General features: G+C 37.1%; 2 protein-coding genes across 3 annotated transcripts; one reads left to right on the top strand and one right to left on the bottom strand.

Moving 5' to 3' along the window:
- Positions 1 to 1,704: 1,704 nt before the first annotated feature.
- pamr1a (peptidase domain containing associated with muscle regeneration 1a) lies at positions 1,705 to 17,526 on the bottom strand. 2 transcript variants are annotated; one of them, XM_067400542.1, is made up of 11 exons: positions 17,415 to 17,526; positions 9,366 to 9,542; positions 8,954 to 9,079; positions 8,743 to 8,857; positions 8,375 to 8,592; positions 7,960 to 8,151; positions 7,472 to 7,663; positions 7,320 to 7,386; positions 5,995 to 6,224; positions 4,311 to 4,678; positions 1,705 to 2,711 (listed from the first exon to the last, which is right to left on the bottom strand). In XM_067400542.1, exons 1-11 carry the CDS (start codon positions 17,437 to 17,439, stop codon positions 2,133 to 2,135), a joined length of 2,289 nt encoding a protein of 762 aa, XP_067256643.1. In that variant the 5' UTR covers positions 17,440 to 17,526; the 3' UTR covers positions 1,705 to 2,132. The 2 variants fall into 2 exon arrangements, with proteins under 2 accessions (XP_067256643.1, XP_067256642.1); XM_067400541.1 differs by lacking the exon at positions 17,415 to 17,526 and adding an exon at positions 11,928 to 12,120.
- Positions 17,240 to 18,978, top strand: fjx1 (four-jointed box kinase 1). Its single transcript, XM_067400543.1, has one exon. The coding sequence runs from the start codon at positions 17,341 to 17,343 to the stop codon at positions 18,535 to 18,537; it is 1,197 nt and encodes a 398-aa protein (XP_067256644.1). The 5' UTR covers positions 17,240 to 17,340; the 3' UTR covers positions 18,538 to 18,978.
- The last annotated feature ends 621 nt before the right edge of the window (positions 18,979 to 19,599 follow it).

Genomic DNA, 19,599 nt, shown 5'->3' on the forward strand with positions numbered 1-19,599 from the left:
TGATAATCTTTCCCTCATAAACTATGCTGATGATATGGCATTGGTTTCCTGTCAGAAGGAAATTAATTGCTCCTCATACTTTGAGTATATCGATAGTCTTGTTCATTGGTTTGATAGTAGTTTTTTACATCTTAATACTTAAATTACAAAAGAGCTATGCCTGAGGAACTCAATGAGAATACGAAGTACAGGCCTTTCACACAAACCAGTCATCATTAAGGGACAAACTGTACAGCAGGTCTTGAATTTTAAATACCAAGGAACAATTATTGACAATAAACTTAACTGTTTTTTTTTTTTTTTTTTTTTTTTTACTTAAGTAATGATTGATGATTGAGAGTATCCTTACATATAATATTGTTTCATGGTATGGCAATCTAACAGTTAAACAGGAGAACAAACTTTCACAAATAAGAACACTGGGCATAAATAGCACTCACTATAGGACTTATTTGATCGTTTTATAGAGAGAGAAAAAATGGCAATTGATAATATATAGAAATATTTTCTATTTAGCACTGTCCTGCGTAAGATATTTTACATAAAAGATGTTTGCATTTAGTTAAAAAAAAAAAAAAAAGCTGAATTTATTAAAATGGCCCCATTCAAAAGTTTGTGAACTATTGGTTCTCAATACTGTGTTTGATTACCTGGATGATGTTCTTCAGAAAAATCTTTTCAGTTTTTAAGCATTTGTTGCATATTTGAACCCTTTCTAGCAGTGACTGAATGATTTTGAAATCCGTCTTTTCACAATGAGGACGGTTGAGGGACTCAAACACAACTATTAAAAAAGGTTCAAACATTCACTGATGCAACACGAGGAAACACGATGCATTAAAGTGAAAACTTTTGAATTCAAATATCAAAGTAAATTGTACTTATGTTTTGCAAGTATCATGCAAGTATCTTCTGTTGCTTCCGAAGGGCAGTACTAAATGAAAAACAATGATATTTAAACAAAATAAGAAAAATTGTGACATCTTCATCCTGTTCAAAAGTTTTCACCCCCAACTCTTAATGCATTTTGTTTCCTTCTGGAGCATCAGTGAATGTTTGAACCTTTTTTAATAGTTGAGTTTGAGTCTCTCAGTTGTCCTCAGTGTGAAAAGACAGATCTCAAAATCATTCAGTCACTGCTGGAAAGGATTCAAATATGCAAAAATGCTTGGAAACTGATGAATCTGCAGGAGCTGGAGGATTTTTCTGAAGAACAGAGCTGAGTTTAACTGCTCAGCACAAACAAGGGACTCATGAACAACCATCACAAAACAAAAAAACAGTCGTGGATCATCTCAGGACAGTACATATACATATATACATATATATTTATATATATATATATATATATATATATATATATATATATATAGAGAGAGAGAGAGAGAGAGAGAGAGAGAGAGAGAGAGATAGATATATAGATATATAGATATATATATAGATATATAGATATATATTTATATATATAAACTAAGGATTTTGATAGATTTGAGAAACCCCTATGTTTCATATTAATAGCATCATATATCGTTAGTGTTGTGTAGTGGTCAACATTAGGAAGGTTGCTGGCTTGATCTCTGTAAGGAATGAGCCATGAACTATAACCAGTGTTTCCTGGTGGAGGGCACTTGCCCCAGGGCTCTGGATAAAACTGTCTGCCAAAATGACTAAAAACAGTAAATTCCACATTGTGTTCCCCAAATTTCATTTAATTAAATACATTTTGATAATAAACACTGTCCCAGTTTTAGTAGACAAGGTCTGCACAAAAAGTACAAGTGTAAATACATGTATATTGATTGTGTAAAAAGTATGAGCAAAATTTGGTTGTGAAACATCTTGAAGAGAGCCCAAAGACAAGCTAAGGCCTGCAAACCCAGTGACTGAATTCACATGGAACGCTTCCTCTTTATTTTACCATGCAAAAACATAACCTCACCCACACACAAGGTCATAAAACTAGCTGTAACACTTTCTCTCAATGAACATTTGATTTCACTGGCAAAAAAAGGGAATTGATCAAAGGAATTGAATCAAAAGAGAAAACCCAAAGGGCAAATGTATCATCTCCACTGTCTATGATCTGGAACATGGAAAATATGGAACAGACAGTCCTTATTTGATCTAGAGTTCTATGCAATGTTCTTTTCAATCCAGTTCTTAAAGTTAGCCACCCGTGAGTAGACGGTGTACAGATCTGGATTACAGTCCTGTAGATCATATCCGAAGCTCACTAGCCCCAACAGTTCCCAAGAATGATGAGAATCAGTGTCCTCTGCTCTACTGGGGTGAAACGGCTCTAGCCCTGAAGTGAGTTGGGAATCAGCAGAGGGTGAAAGGATGATCCCTCCAGTTTCAGAAGGGCAAATCACAGACGGGCTAAGTGGATGCTGCCGTCCACATAGCATGTTGTCGGTCATACTGATCGGGACCCCGTGTTTGCCGTATTGCCTTTCACACTTCACCACATCAGCTACTTCTATCAGTCCGGTGCGTGTCGCCTCGGAGTCTGTATGTGCCCTGTGTTGGCCTGTCACGGGCCAACCAGTGAGGAAAGCCTGCTTTGCAATGACCTCACCACCCTGCAGACGCGGCAGGCAAACAGGGGACACATACTCACTGATTCGAGCTTTGTCCACCAGCTTCAGAATGGCCAGGTCGGAGTCTAAAACATGTGGATCGTAGTTTGGATGGATCAAGATCTGAGCAATCTGTGTGGGAACAGATATGATGAAAGACTTGTACTGAAAGAGGCTGGTCGGTTTGAGAAGTAAATAATCCTGCATACTACCAGGCAAAGCCTAATCATAGATTATCAATAAGAATGTGCCTTGAGTTTTAATGCGTATATTTAGTCTGCTGTATCCTCTGTATGGCTTTGGACTTTCCAAGAACTTTCTAAAATATGGAAATGCTGTTTGATTTATGGAAAGGTCTCATGTCAGGAGTTATTTTTTGTTGTAAACTGAAATATTACATGTAACATGAGATAAGGGACAAAACATGTCATACACACAAAAGCCCTCTTTAAGTTAAAAAGTAAACTAATCTAAATAAAAATACTTTAAAAGTTAAATCTAAAGGAAATCTGGATACTCACTTTGCGTCAACTCTGTCTAGATTGTGTATTTTTATGAATAAATCAGGCAATATCATGGTCATCTTTAACTCTGAGGAGCACTTACTATTTCCTGCTCACTGTGGATCTCACAGAAGGACACAGTCCTGGAAATTTTAAAGTTTTTTATATTTTATCCAAACAATGTTGAAGTCTCTGCGGTCACAGCTTTAACGTCAACTCCATCATCCCAGTGTAAGTTTCTGTAAATAGTTGTGGGATCTTGTCATTTTTTATGTTTATTAAGGCATCTACAACTGAGAAAGAAAACAAAATTGCTCCACTGTACAACATATGGTTAAGGTGGAAAAAAATTCAATTTTGTCAACTCCGTCAGACTTCAGCTATGTCAGTTTTTATGTCTGATGGTTGACAAGTGCTCTCAAAAAGTCTATATAATGTGATATTTTTTCTTCTAATGTTTCATGATTCTATTTACATATACTCTACATTTGGCCCCAGCTGGACCTTTGTCAACTCCACCAGTTATTGTCAACACTATCAATATTTGTCAACTCCATCAGTATTTAACACCATCAGGTGAAGTTTTTTGTTAATTTTGAAAGAAATGTCTTATTTATTTTTCAGTTCATTGTGTTAAAATATTAAAACATCAACTGAACTGCATGATATCATGTCTGATTTAATTAAGAACATTGGTTATATATGTTTAGTATTAAAAAGGACGTTAGAGAATTAAGGAATTTAGGAACCGGATTGTTCATAACCCTAACCCAAGAAAAAAATGTAGAGAATTTTTTTTTTTTTTTCTTTTTTCACTTAGCTCCTTTAAAACCAATATTGCATAATTGAAGACTTTACACTGTTGTTGGATGAATCAAATTAAAATATACTTTTTAATGTGTCTGGTGGAGTTGACACAAAATAAGTTCTGAAGTGAATAAATGTACATTTTTAGAAAAGAAAAAAAAAAAAACCCTTTCAGAAAAACAGTTCCCTTACATGGTTCATTAGCTGAGACCTCTTTCTACAAATATATCATATTAAAAATAATGATTATTAAATAATAAAAACTACTAAAACATGTTTTGTCCCTTATCTCAAGAATCAGTTAAATAAACTAAATGGGGTATGTTTAATTGCACTGGTAATACAGAGTAGCCTATATGAGGTGGAGCTTCTGCAAGACATATAAGCCTGACTGTTTTAAGAGTAGTCTGAAAGCTCTTACTTGTATGTGCTGTAGTCTCTTGTTCTCTCTGAGGTCACTGAGGTAACGTTTTCCCATCACTACATTTAGATCATCTTCACTGAGTGCTTTAGTTCTTCCAGACTCTGCAACACAATGAGCAGCCACCACGACCCAGTGCTGGTTCACCAGAGCCCCGCTGCAGACAAGCTGCCATCTCTGGTCCTTCTTAACCCATTCTTCCTCCTCCTCCACCTCCTCTTCCTCATCTATGGCAAATGTGTCCCCCCGTCTTTTGGTCCTTCCCATAAGATGACTGGCATTGTACAGACGGGTATATATGGCAGCATGCCATGGCCAGTGAATCTCGGTTAAATTTTGTGGACTGGCAGGTGGCAATTTACCACATACTGGAAAAGAAGGAGTGGCCAGAGTTAGCTCTGGCACTAATTTCTAATCATATCAGAGATTATTTAGTGAGTGCCAGCTTTGTTATAAAATAATAAAAAAAAAAAAACATTTTAGTATTAATATTATATTATTATACAAGTTTATTATTGTACAATTATATATATATATATATATATATATATATATATATATATATATATATATATATATATATATATATATATATATATACACACACAGTACAGTCCAAAAGTTTGGAACCACTAAGATTTTTAATGTTTTTAAAAGAAGTTTCGTCTGCTCACCAAGGCTACATTTATTTAATTAAAAATACAGTAAAAACAGTAATATTGTGAAATATTATTACAATTTAAAATAACTGTTTTCTATTTGAATATATTTCACAAAGTAATTTATTCCTGTGATGCAAAGCTGAATTTTCAGCATCATTACTCCAGTCTTCAGTGTCACATGATCCTTCAGAAATCATTCTAATATGCTGATCTGCTGCTCAAGAAACATTTAATGTGTACAATTGTACAAAATATTTGTGTACAATATTTTTTTTCAGGATTATTTGATGAATAGAAAGTTCAAAAGAACAGTGTTTATCTGAAATCTAATCTTTTGTAACAATATAAATGTCTTTACTGCCACTTTTGATTGATTTAATGCATCCTTGCTGAATAACAGTATTCATTTCTTTCATTTCTTTTCAAAAAAATAAAAATAAAAATTCTTTCTGATCCCAAACTTTTGAACGGTAGTGTATAATGCTACAGAAGCTTTGTATTTCAGATAAATGCTGTTCTTTTGAACTTTCTATTCATCAAGGAATCCTGAAAAAAAAAGTATGCAACTGTTTTCAACACTGAAAATAATCATAAATGTTTATTGAGCAGCAAATCAGCATATTAGAATGATTTCTGAAGGATCATGTGACACTGAAGACTGGAGTAATGATGCTGAAAATTCAGCTTTGCATCACAGGAATAAATTACTTTGTCAAATATATTTAAATAGTACGCAGTTATTTTAAATTGTAATAATATTTCACAATATTACTGTTTTTTACTGTATTTTTAATTAAAGAAATGTAGCCTTGGTGAGCAGACGAAACTTCTTTTAAAAACATTAAAAATTTTAGTGGTTCCAAACTTTTGGACTGTACTATATATATATATATATATATATATACACACACATATATGGCCCACCAGCCTACATCTGTCAGGGTTATCAGTATATAGAAAATGTTTGTAAATAGGAAATCCTGTTCCAAAACATGCTGTAAATGTGTTAGTGCTTCCCCCACCTGGTGAACAGGAGAAATGACGACCACTCCACTTGCCAGTCTTTAGGCATGTGCGCCGTGCACTACCAGAAGGCTTGTAAAGCCCTGAAACACACTCATATTCTATGCTGGTATACACATGATGGAAAGTTGGTGGCAAATCTCCGAAAGCAGAAAAAACTTTCCCCAGCAAGTCTGCGTCAGTCCCTCCCTGACTGGATGCAGAGTACAGCTTGTGGACTGGACTTTTCCTATAATTAAAAGAGAGAAAATGAGGATCTAGAATTCTTTAACGGGAACCTATTATGCCCCTTTTCACAAGATGTAATATAAGTCTCTGGTGTCCCCAGAATATGTCTGTGAAGTTTCAGCTACAAAATACCTCACAGATAATTTATTACAGCTTGTCAAATTTGCCCTCATTTGGGTGTGAGTAAAAACATGCTTTTGTGTGTTCTGTTAAATGCAAAGGAGCTGCTGCTCTTGGCCGTGTTCCAAAATAGGGCAGAGCTTTAACAGCTCATGCTTCGGCTGCTCAACCAAAAACAAAGCTGAAGAATCTCCCACGCAGCCAAAATAACAATTGTCAGTAACAGTGTTCAGCCTTACATTGTTCAAACCAGAGTCGGGCACTGATGGAGAGACTCAGAAAGAAGTTACCACTTTTAGAATGCAGCTGGACATTTCTTAACAGTTAGTGGATAAATTTATGTAGTTGCCATGGAGTTGATTCAGCTCAATGACTAGCATGTGCCATCATGTCAATCTTTTGCGCAAAACTCGTATGGACGCCCAGTCGCCCACTATACATAGCGTACCCATTTGCCAAACAGATCCACACACACCAGGCTATCAAATGCTGTGAATGGACTAATATTTTTTCCAAAATATCACTTGGATATTTTGGATCGAGCTCGCCAGGGTCAACTTGCAGGCAATCCAAGCTAACGAGACTCTAAATAATGTTCTGTGCTCATCTGTACAGCATGTTTTGTTTGAACTTGTGCCATTGCCTTAGAACTGGTACATCATTTTAGCTTGTGAAAACAAAATAATGGCACTGTGGGAGGAAATGTGCAGATTAAGATTAAGGGGCGGAAATAAATCCTACGTCATTAGGGGAGCAAAATCTGAGCTGCATCGTGTTTTCACATGCTTGCAGAGAAAGGCTTGCCAAAACAAAGCTACTGGGTTGTCTTTTTCATGTTTTCTGGGTTGGTAGATGCACCGGGGACCTGATTATAGCACTTAAACATGGAAAAAGTCAGATTATTCATGATATGTCCCCTTTAAAACACTTTACGAATTTAGTATCACCATGTCAAAAAGGAATGAAAAATGTCTACCTGGAAGGAGGTTGGTATTTTAAAACCTTCTGTCGCACAAGTTTTGAAACTTTAGGTTCTTTGCAGGCTGTAAAACAATTTAGGTGTTCAAGTTCACAATGTGAACAAAAGGTATTTTAGAATTGATTAGAAACTTGAAGTAGAGACGGTACCTTTGACACAGTGGGGCTGACTGCCGCTCCAGGTCCCATTCTTCTGGCATGCTCTTTTCGAGTCTCCACTGAGAATATAGGTATTGTTGCAGAAATATTCCACATATTTTATTCTGCCATCAGAGCCTGAAACCTCTGCTGAGTATCCATTGTGGACTTGCAGTGGAGTGGGACATTCTTTTATAATCGCTTCTGTAAATCAAATGGCAGTAGAACAGGTCACTGAATTTTGCAATAATCCAGCAGCCTTTTTCCTACTAACAAAACATATTTTTAGAGCATTGTATGTATTTAAAATACTTTTTTTCATACATTTTAAAATACTGAAAGATCTCAAAAAGACATTCTGACATTCTATGATCTCAAGATCAAATAACCAGGACTCCCAGGCATACAAGCACACCTGACTCTGATTGTAAGCAGCTTTGTCAGTCTCAAAGGGTGTAATACCAAAAGCAGTTGTCATAACTACATAAGAGTCAGCGTACCCTTTATGCATACAGGAGCACTTCCACTCCAAGTGCCGTTGGGAAGACATGCCCGCTGAGATGCTCCCTTGAGCTTGTACGGTTTATAGCAAAGATACTGAACTGAGCTGAGGATGTCACCTTCCTTGTACCGCAGGAAGAGATCTCCGTTTGCAGGCTTCTGAGGGGTTGCACAGAGAGGTGCTGCTTTCTCTTGTGAAAAGAAGTAAAATGTTACGATGCAATATGTAACCATTAAAAATTAAACCATGGCATTTTTTGCTGAGATGACTTTAAAAGTAATCTCTCTTTGTGGTTTCCTGTATGGTTCCGGTTCTGATAACCAAATTATTATAAATGAATGAACTACAAATAAAATATACTCAATATAAACAAACATACAAATAAAGCATACAGCTAGCTATATATTTTGTACCTGAGACTTCCTCGAATGTAGCAAAAAATCCATCATAATTATTGTAGCCATCTGACACAAAAAGAATATGCAGAGAGTTTCCTGAGCTTCTGATTGGTGAAGGACTTTCATCCCCACAGTATCTGCCAATCACAGGCGACTTCAGGCTGTCCCCATCCCGCACCTCTACATAGTCATATCGACAACTATGGTCATCTTCCAGGCTAATCGTTGAGAACCTGGACACATGTGAACATTGAGAACCTGTATTAAGAAAAAAACATACTATGTACAGTATATTTACAATATGATAGCTTCTTCAAACTGATTCATTTGGGAAATGTTTAAACTACAATTTATTATTAATCAGCTTTGTAGCATTTAGTTACCGGAGTTCCATCGTTGCTCCTCTGCCAACTTCAAGTGTCCATTCACATTTGGCATTGATTGGATAGCTCTCTAAAGTCACATGACCATGTGGTCTCTGTATAACTTCTCCACATGCTAAAGTTGGCAAATAGAGTGTGTATTTGAATGTATTGATGTATTTGTGACAAAAAAAGGTAATAAATGGATTCTGGAAAGAACCGAAAGACTCACTGAGACAGTCTCCACCAGACCACCCTTGACGACATGCTGTGCAGTACCTGCCTCTGATGTAGAAATTATCCTTGGCCTGCCAGGTGCCATTGTTGCAAGTCTTGCAGTTGTCAAAAATGCTGCAACCTTAGTATAGATAGATAGATAGATAGATAGATAGATAGATAGATAGATAGATAGATAGATAGATAGATAGATAGATGATAGATGATAGATAGATAGATAGATAGATAGATAGATAGATAGATAGATAGATAGATAGATAGATAGATAGATAGATAGATAGATAAAAAAAAAACTCATACATTTTTTTTACAAACCTATATTACACAGATGTATAATATGAATCCAATAATATGAACTGCTAAAAAAATACACTTGCAGGTTATCTAAACTTCGAGTTCTGTCTTACCCTGGTGTAGGATGCAGGGGTCACACTCATCCAGAACATTTCGACAGCAGGGTACAGCGTAGCCCACTTTTGTTCCCTGAGATGGGCACTTACATGCAATCTGCTCGTACTCACAGCAGGTACGACACATGGCGTTCCACTGTGGGTCGGGACACTTATCCTCCTGCGACCTAAAAACTAAATCAAGCAGACTAGAAATCAGAAACAGAACGTCTTGCATGCTTTTCCAGAATTCATGTGACTGACTTTACGGGAAAGGTGCCTTTTTAAAGGGTTAGTTCACCCAAAAACAAAAAGTCTTTCATTTATTACTCACCCTCATGCCGTTCCACACCCGTAAGACCTTCGTTCATTTTCAGAACACAAATTAAGATATTTTTGATAAAATCTGATGGCTCAATGAGGCCTGCATTGATTTCAAAACATTGCTTCATGAAACTTCAAAGCTTTAGAATCTTTTGTTTTGAATCAGTGGTTCGAAGCATGTATCAAACTGCCAAAGTCATGTGATTTCAGTAAATAAGTCTATTACATCATAAGTGTTTTGAAACATTTCGAAATTTCAGTGGTTCACGTGACTTTGGCACTTTGAGACACGCTCTGAACCACTGATTCAAAACAAAAGATTTGTAACGCTTCGAAGCTTCATGAAGCACTGTTTTGAAATTGCCCATAGATATTGTTGAATAAAGTCGTTATTTTGTTATTATGTTTTTGTTGTTGTTTTTTTTCTCAAAAAGTATTCTCGTCGCTTCATAACATTAAGGTTGAACCACTGTAGTCAGATGAACTGTTTTAAACATGACTTTAGTAGCTTTCTGGACATTTGAAAGTGTAAATTATCTTGCTAGCAATTCAGGCCTGACTGAGCCATCGGATTTTATCAAAAACATTTTAATTTGTGTTCCGAAGATGAACGAAGGTCTTATGGTGTGGAACGACATGAGGGTGAGTAATTAAAGGGATAGTTCACCCAAAAATTTGATGTTTATCTGCTTACCCCCAGGGCATCCAAGATGTAGATGACTTTGTTTCTTCAGTAGAACACAAATGATGATTTTTAACTCCAATCGTTACCGTCTGTTAGTCAAATAATGCTAGTGAATTGGAAATTCTACTATAAGAGTAAATAAAACTTGCTTAGACAATTCCAATTTAAACCCTGCGGCTTGTGACGACACATTGAAGTATATGCGCGAGACATCACTGCCGTTGTCAGAGAGCGATCAGACCTCACTAAGCGAATGCTGAACGCAGTTGGACATAGTGGTGTATTAGAGGTAAAAAATAATATAAATACTGTTCGGTTTCTCGCACAAACCGATCATTTTGTGTCTTAGGACATCAATGTGTCATCACGAGCCGCAGCGTTTAAATTGGATTTGTCTAAGCAAGTTTTATTTACTCTTATAGTAGAAGTTCCCATCCACTAGCATTATTTGACTGACAGACGGCAACGGTTGGAGTTAAAAATCATCATTTGTGTTCTACTGAAGAAACAAAGTCATCTACATCTTGGATGCACTGGGGGTAAGCAGATAAACATCAAATTTTCATTTTTGGGTGAACTATCCCTTTAATGACAGAATTTTCATTTTTGGGTGAACTAACCCTTTAATGACAGAATTTTCATTTTTGGGTGAACTAACCCTTTAAAATGAAGTGTTCACTGTGATAAGTTTCATTTGGCATGTTAGAGGAAAAATAAGTCACCAAATTCAGAGAGGGAAAAGTCATTATTCTTAATAATCAGTCAGCAAAAGCTGATGAATATTGTCCACGAAAAAATAATGCTGAAGTTTATGAAGCTGTGCAGACAACCAAACTATCTTTAAGTTCTCAACCATGTCTTGGCAAGTTCAAGTCATGCTTCTGTCATAGATCTGACTACCAGTCTTGTAATTATAGTCTATGATCTTCCGTCACCCATCATTTTGCTGTGACCATAATTACGATGAGTGATAATTGTGCAACAGTGGCAAAATTATAACCAACTCCAGTGATTCAGTTTTTGTGGGAGCAAGATTCCTCTCTGTGTCTTGTTATCTTTGAGTTTACAGACAGGTTCCAATAGTCATTTCCTGGTGCATTTATCTCATGTCTGTTTTTCTCATTTGTGAGAAAATGTCCAAATAGATTTATGCACGTTAAACACATGCATTCAAGTTTACTAAACACTAAATTGAACTGAAAATGAATTAAACCCCTATATATTTTAAACAATTCAAAGCTAAAGATTATCTAAAATTTGCAAGCAACACAAGAACAACTTGTCATGAATATTTAAACAGATTCACAATTCATCAAGTCTCATATGAAAAAGTCAACTGGGACTTAAGGAACGTTTCTCTAAAGCTGATCTTTAAAGCACACTTCACCTGAAAGTAACCTGCAGAATAACATTAAGTGGTGTTCAAAAAAAGGACTAAACGTGCTGTCATATACACATACTTTCCAGTGACTGTGGTATTTTAATTACACAGAGCATTGCACATAACAGTGTTTGTGTCAGAGAAACACAGTCATTACTCTTGGAGGTAAATGTTACAGCAAAACTCTTACCATTTGGCCAAGATACCCCAGTGCTTAAAAGCGGAAGAAGATAAAGAAGGACAGGGAGTGAAGCAGAGTGGTATCCACACTTAGGGGACATCCATATCCCTGCGCTCACAGCCAGCTGGCCTGCGGGAAAGAGCATTCTTCTGCCAAGACTTCTGTTGTGTCAAATGAGCTCCTACAACATGAGGCCAGTGATTAGAACCCCCTCAGTCTCTCTGGCTTCCCTCTCCCACTCGCTCTCTCTCAGACAGTTTCTATTGCTTCTTTCTGTTATACTATTCTCTCAGTCTCTCCTGCAATTTACAGTCTGTTGCAGTTTCACTGCTCAACTGTTGCTGTGACGTAAGAAGTTTGATACAGAGCAAGGGGAAACCTTTAACCCATTCTCCTACAAATGTCATGTTTGTCTGTTTGTTAGACACAGTTACTAAGTTACTTCTAAATATTCCTCTCAATACTGATCTGTAAACAAACCAAATTGTTGAAGCAGCTTTGAAAAAACATTGGAATTTTCTGTAAATGTAGTTTCTAGAGCAGTCTAGAGGAGTCTTCAATTATAATAATTTAGGTAATAATTTATGTGCTGACTAAGCCCTGTTGAAAAAAAAGGAAATGACACCTCCATTATATATACATGTATATCTGTACATCTATATGTGCAAGGCGCACATCCTCATATAGGTGTTATTTCACTGGTCAAGCATGTAATAGGATGTGGAGAGGTAGTGTGCAAATGACTGACTCTGAGACTCGTTCATTTGCGCTCTCTCTCTCTCTCTCTCTCTCTAGAGATCTCTCACCAACCCCCTCCCCCATCTGTTTTTCCATTTGCCTGATCCATTTGGATTATTTTCTTAGACTTTCAGCCTTCTGCTGCAGCTTTTGCTTTTGATATGAGAAAAAGTTTAGTGTTTTTCTAAGGTTGATTTGAAAAATACAGATGTAAATGTTTGTCTTTAGTAGAACTGTTGAGCAGGACAGACTAAAGAGGAAAACATTTCCCCGTTTGTTTTGAGTTCCCATGGAAACTGAGTTTCCATGTTCTTAACTGTTCCCATACACTCATTCTGTCCGAATGAAGAAAACCCCCTGCGCCTACGACTGTGATGATTAACGTCACAAGACACAAAAAAACGGTTTTAATTATCCTACTATTAACAGTTAATCTCACTTAACAATATATTTATAATTAGAAGAGTATATTAAAATGATCTCAGATCTCACTATCCCTGTTTTCTAGTTTATTTTTTATCACTGCCTGCTACCACTCTCATACCATACAGTATCAATTTTCCATATAAAACTCTCCTAAAACTCTTCATTCTCTCGAAACAGTAAAATCCATTCACAAATCCAGCTTTGCATGTTTTATGATTGTGTGCATATTGAAAACAAATTCTAAGATGTTATGTCCTATTGAGGTCAGATCTAGTAACCGTGTTCAACAGCAAGTATCATATGTGTACAACACATTTCAAACTCACTAAATGTATCTATGTGGTATTGTTTTGTTATGTTTTGAGGGGTTGTCATAGATGTTTTATATGCACCCCTGTTGACATTTAATTTGTTTCAGCTGTGGCAACTACAGTACATACAAATAAAATTCCACAGAAAAGACTGAGTCTGAAAAATATAAATAAATATTTTTGCAAACGAAAGTATTTTCATGAATCATGTTGGCAGTTTTAAAGTGATATTTGAAAGACTGTTTCGATTATCACAAACTTCTTCTGTTCAGGGGCAGGCAATCCATCAACATCTAAGCAATATTGGATTATATCCTTTGCGCAGCTGTACAACTTATAATATCTGGAGACTGTAATCACTTATTGAAAACCTAATTGCCTCTGGATGTTTTGAGTCAGAGACAACTACCAAATAAGAAACTTTCCTGAAAAACGGTTTCTGATGATGGTGTGTCCTACTTAGCATCTCTTGCTCCAGGGCAGTCTGAAGGGGAAAAGGGCTTCTCTCTAAAATATTCATGGACATTCTGGACAAAAGTTCTCTAAAATGTGCATTTCCAATGAGAAGGAACATTGAGGGAACAGACACTTTGGTACTTTGCCACTTTGGCACACACTCTGTGCAGCTCTGCAAAATTTAGTCACTATATTTTACTGTTGCTCCTTTTTTATACCACCTGCATCACTGTTCTTAGTTGCATTCACAAAGTAAAATATTAATGAACCATAAAACCTACACATTCTACATAATGTAACAGTTTTAATGTATGACAAATTCTTTTTGATGTCCCTCATTTGTAAGCAATTTTGGATAAAAGCATCTGCTAAATAAATAAATGTACATGTAAAGTATAGCTTTTCAGATTAATTGCCAAACTCACATAAAGCTTCCTCTTATTTGCTTTGTTAAATCACAATTATAATACCTGTCTAAGTGATTAATATGGTCCTGCTGGTTATGTTTGAGCAGGCCCATTGTCTGTGATCAAGCAGCCTGGAGCAAACAAACAGTCTAACCAAATATTTTTTTAAGGTTTATTTGTGAGTATTGTTGAGTTCTTGTCAGTCAGGGCTTTCTTCTTCCCAGTGCTTTCTTCTGTAGTCTAGCTTCAAAAGTGGACATTCCAGAGAGGCTTCACTGACCTCAATGGAATCCTGCAGTGTGCCAATGCTGCCTTCACATCAACCATCCTCATTGTGCTGGACCTGTCCGATGCCTTTCAAGCTAATGACACACAACTTGAACCGATTCTCAAAGACCAGCTCACTGTCTCTGAACCAATCTCCTTTCAGACAAATTGGCCAGGATGAAAGAACAACACCTGTAACCCAACCTAGCAAAGACAGACCTCACGGTCAATGCAGCCAGCCATAATACAACACAACATCTCCATACAGACAGGCTTGATTGGTTTTCATTGACAGTGCAGACTTGTTATCTTGAGTTATCTTGAGGGCAAAAACCAAAGCTATAGGGTTTTACAGTTTTTTGTATTCATGTTCTAAACACATGTATTTCAGTCTTTTATGTAATGCAGAACTTTACACAAGTAACAGTTCTGTGATTCTGATTTGGTCTAGTTATGTTCCATGATAACAACACACCAACACACTAATATCACAACATATCCTAGTCTTCCCAGCAGGTGCAAAGCTCCAAAGTCAGTGTGTGCGCATTCATCTGAAGAGTGACAGAATGGTGGCAGGGGGAGGATTTAGGCACAACACCTGCAGCTTTTTCATGCTCCATGCCAGACATTTTGAGAACATGATCTGACCAGCTGTATGTCTGGCAGTGCATTCAATTACAAAGTCAAACAGAATGTTTTGATATTACCACCCCAAACCAGTCTTAATGACACCAGCATTGGTCTTTAAATGTTAGAAATGTCTTTGATCAATAAATTGTGTTATTTAAAGTGCATTCTGTAAGTTTTTATCTTCAGCTAGCTCTTGTGCCAATACTACCAGTGTTTTTGGATTTTATACTGACACCTACTGGAATGGATGCATGAAGTTTGTTTATACTGCTGCCTCCTCACAACCTTCACACGTGTTGTTACCTTGTTACCTTTCAACTATTTTTCATTATCATCCATTATCATTCTTTGAGTCAATCTCAGCCATTTTGCACATAGCGCTCGTACATGACTGACTGTTGCAATTCACTGGTCTATGTGAGTCCTCTCTCTGCAGTGGCTGAGTTGGATGCATTTTGCAGTGTGGCAGCTGTGACCATCATGTGTTTATGCTTGGCACTAGATGTCCCAACATTTATTCCCAATCTGTGGTGTGAGAGCTGCAGATTGTTGAAGTTTGTCTCATGATTCTAGCAAGGAATGTTTTTTGACATTTTATGTTTCCTTTTAAACTCACTGTGCTTGGACTGTCTGGTGGATCACACACAAATACTGATCCATACCATTAACTCTGGACTATCCTGTTGACTCAGGGTCAGTTGTAATGTTGTGTCCTTTTTATGTATACTACATTGTATATATTTTTTGTTATATTATCTGATTTGTTTCACTGTAAAAAAAAAAAAAAAAAATGCTGGTAATTTTCTGCCAGGACATTATCCATGAAGTTTTATGCTTTTATAGTGTTGTTTTATTTAGATGCACTTTTATATTTATGCCTTGAACACTAGCTAAGAGCACTATATAAATTAATCATTATTATATTAGTAATGCTGCCTTCAAGTGCACCTGGGACACTCGTTCCTTGAGTCGGGCATTCATTATTACGACAAGTCTCGCATTCAAATTGAAAACAACAGGGAAGCAGCCTAAACTAAACATATGAATCAAATTGTGAACAATAAACCCAAATAACTACATTTGAATTCAAAATGATGAAAAATATATTTTTTTTTTACACCTTATTTGTACATGCTATAACAAATAAATGTTTTTGTTACGAGTGATTCACTTGATACACCATTCACTGCAGGCTTGCTTTTCACTTACTGATCTTTATATATCCATATGTTAAAAACATATGCAATATGGACGTGAGCTATTTTTTGATTCATTGGCTGCTATAGGTAACTAGAAGAATAACAAATATGCCCTACAAACCAGTTTGTTTATGACGATAATGAATTAAAATAATATGATGACAAATACCAGTTTGCAATATCAAGCAGCACAACGGACTGTTTTTTTTTTTTTTTTTTTTTTTAACACCTAAAAAAGTGGAAGTGGATTACACCGTAAGCCTCGCACAACATTCAAGTTACATACTTTTACATTAAAGGTTGATACATTATATCTATATATTATAGTTCAGTTTTTCCATGTTTGCTTGGTCATTCATGTGCTTGTAACTCTTTATTACCATATTTCCAACTCCACTTGAAGGGTAGGCTACGTAACATTTTAAACTGCATGGCACTGGTCATGTGAAGTCAATATGGTGGTAGGCTACATTTGAGGGCAGCAACCCACTTTATGTCAAATAAAACAGCCGTTTTTGACAGGCTATGACAGGAATCTTCAAAAACATTTTAATAAGCAAAAAGTTCACTTTTAAGTAACAACTCACCAACTAACACGCCATGTAGGCTAACCAATATGTCGCTAAACCTCAGTCTGAGGCGTTTACTCCCTATGTAAATAATTTGCTAGCCTACTGTTGACAGACAAATCTGTAAATATGTAAAATCCGAATCTGTGCATTTACCAGAAAAGTTTAAACATTCTCGTCAAACTTTATTTATTTATTTATTTATTTTCATTCTCATTCCCCCAGAGAAATATGAAACGACATTTTGTCAAGTCTCATGATCTGGTCACATGGTTCACGTCCATGCGATTGTAGCTGTACTGAACACAGAAAGCGTTTGGGAGGAGAGACAGGGAAGGAACATCGCACAGGAGAGGAGAATTCATAATGATTATATTTCTCATGTAAGAAGATGCAAATGTAAAGCGAAATGGACAAAAATGCGTTTTGAAATCATGAAAGCCGGCAAGGTGAAATTATGCGCGTCACTTTGTATGTGGCTTGGAGTAGTTACCTGGATAGGAAATGTTAAGTTTCATCTTTGGTCCGTATTTGTCCAACAAGCCACTGAACGAGGCTCTGGCGTTGTGTTCTCTTTGGCAAACGAGCAGGTAAACGTTTCTATAAGACACGCGCTAGGAAACGCAGGATTTCGCGATGGAAAAAGTTTTCATATTCGCTCCCCGTTCATTCTGGATAACGTGGTCGAGCACCGGGTCTTCTGGAGCGCGTGGCTGGAAGGTCTCTCCACTCGTGTATTTGGCGTGGAGCACGAGAGGAAGTGGAGAGATCAAGTTCGGGACGCTCGGGTGGTTGTGCTTGAAGCGGGCTGCGGCAGACCCACAAACCGTCTCGCGACCTTCGCCGACGGCACGAGAGCATGCGTACGATACGGCATCAACGCGGATCAAGTGCTGGGCGAAACGCTCTCGTATTATCTGGCGGAACTGCTTGGGATTTCCAACCTTCCGCCCTTGGCGCTTTCCAAACTGAACCTGTCCAGTGAGCAGTGGGCAAGTGTGCGGGAAAATATCGAGGCATTGGAATGGTCGCCAAATGCCATTGTGTCTCTCACTGAGTTCATCCCAAATGTCACTGAAGTGTTTATTCCATTACATTTACGAAAACAGCAACGGGGAGGACTACAACTCTCTGCTGAGACTATATCGAACATGACTGTAACATATCTGGTTGAATTAATGCAGTGGAGTGATCTAATCTTATTTGATTATTTAACAGCCAACTTTGATCGAATTGTCAGTCACATTTTCAGTCTGCAATGGGATGCGCGCGTAATGGAAAGGACCACTAATAACCTTCTCAAAACAATCAATGGACATTTGCTTTTTATTGATAACGAGGCAGGGCTTGTTCACGGATACAGAGTGCTTGACCTGTGGGAACGATATCACACAGTACTGCTAAGTTCGTCGTGTATATTTCGGAGAAGTACAGTCCGGCGGATATCTGAGATGAAGCGCTCCGGAAACGGCGCAAAGCTGCTGTGTGAACTGTACCGCGCGAGGGAACCGTTAGCGCGCGAGCTGGGCTCTCTGTCTGAAGAGCACGCGCTTACATTGCAGAACAGGATTGATGTCGTTTACAAACACATTAAGCAGTGTACAGAAGTCCTGTAGACATTTGGCAGCTCGGCACAAGTGTTTCCAATATACACGTTGATATGAATATTCGTTGCTGTCTGTACTGTTACTTTATCATAGCTATTAGTCATTCCAATATACTGCTTTATAGGTTTAATGAATAACGTGACCGAATAGGGGTATTTAGGCTATGTATCAGCTGTTTAGTCTATGGGCTGATACATTCTCCCTCTCCTGCTGAAGAAGAAAAAAAAACAACATCTGGTTTCCCAGGCTGCTCTTTTGGTTGGTTTTTAGAAGGATTTGGAACATTTCTCGGCTGATCAGACATGCTGCTGAGCACCAGTTTGGCCAGGCAGCAACCTGTTTTAAGATGTTTTTTGTTAAAGGGATAGTTCACCCACAAATGATGTCACCATTTACTCACCCTCAAGTTGTTCCAAACATGTATGAGTTTCTTTATTCTGTTGAACACAAAAGGACATATTTTGAAGAATGTTGGTAATCAGACAGTTGAGTAGCCATTGACTTCCACTGTATTGTTTTTTCCTACTATGGATGGCTACCGTCAACTATCTGGTTACCAACATTCTTCAAAATAACTTCTTGGTGAGCTATCCCTTTAAGGTTTTTTTTTTTCCTCCTATGAGGGTCCAAGTAATAATAAAAAAGTAATCAAATAATTATTTTCTCTGAATTTTCCTTTAAAGGGTTAGTTCACCCAAAAATGAAAATTCTGTCATTTATTACTCACCCTCATGTCATTCCAAATCCGAAAGACCTTTGTTCATCTTCAGAACACAAATTAAGATATTTTTGATGAAATCTGTGAGCATTCTGGCCTTCGTTAGACTGCAACAAAATTACCACTTTCAAGGCCCAGAATGGTAGCAAAGACATTGTTAAAATAGTCCATGTGACTACAGTGGTTCAACTTTAATGTTACGAAGTGACAAAAATACTTTCTGTGCCGCAAAAAAAAAAAAAAAACTTGTTTGCAGACTCAGTATTGGCCGACACTGTATAGGTGAGCAGCTGGCCAATAATGAGTCACCGTTCTGACGTAGAACACGGAAACGCTGCACTAGGTGTTTACAA

This window comes from Chanodichthys erythropterus, chromosome 11 (assembly GCF_024489055.1).
Source record: "Chanodichthys erythropterus isolate Z2021 chromosome 11, ASM2448905v1, whole genome shotgun sequence".
In the NCBI taxonomy this organism is placed as follows: Eukaryota; Metazoa; Chordata; class Actinopteri; order Cypriniformes; family Xenocyprididae; genus Chanodichthys; species Chanodichthys erythropterus.

What these genes read in the sequence shown, in the direction of transcription:
- pamr1a (XM_067400541.1), bottom strand. Translation starts at nt 12,063, where the DNA reads ATGCTCTTTCCCGCAGGCCAGCTGGCTGTGAGCGCAGGGATATGGATG. An exon ending in GTCTGGTGGAGACTGTCTCA is followed by an intron (nt 8,858 to 8,953) that starts GTGAGTCTTTCG and finishes TGCCAACTTTAG; the next exon opens with CATGTGGAGAAGTTATACAG. An exon ending in AGAGACTACAGCACATACAA is followed by an intron (nt 2,712 to 4,310) that starts GTAAGAGCTTTC and finishes GTTCCCACACAG; the next exon opens with ATTGCTCAGATCTTGATCCA.
- fjx1 (XM_067400543.1), top strand. Translation starts at nt 17,341, where the DNA reads ATGCGTTTTGAAATCATGAAAGCCGGCAAGGTGAAATTATGCGCGTCA.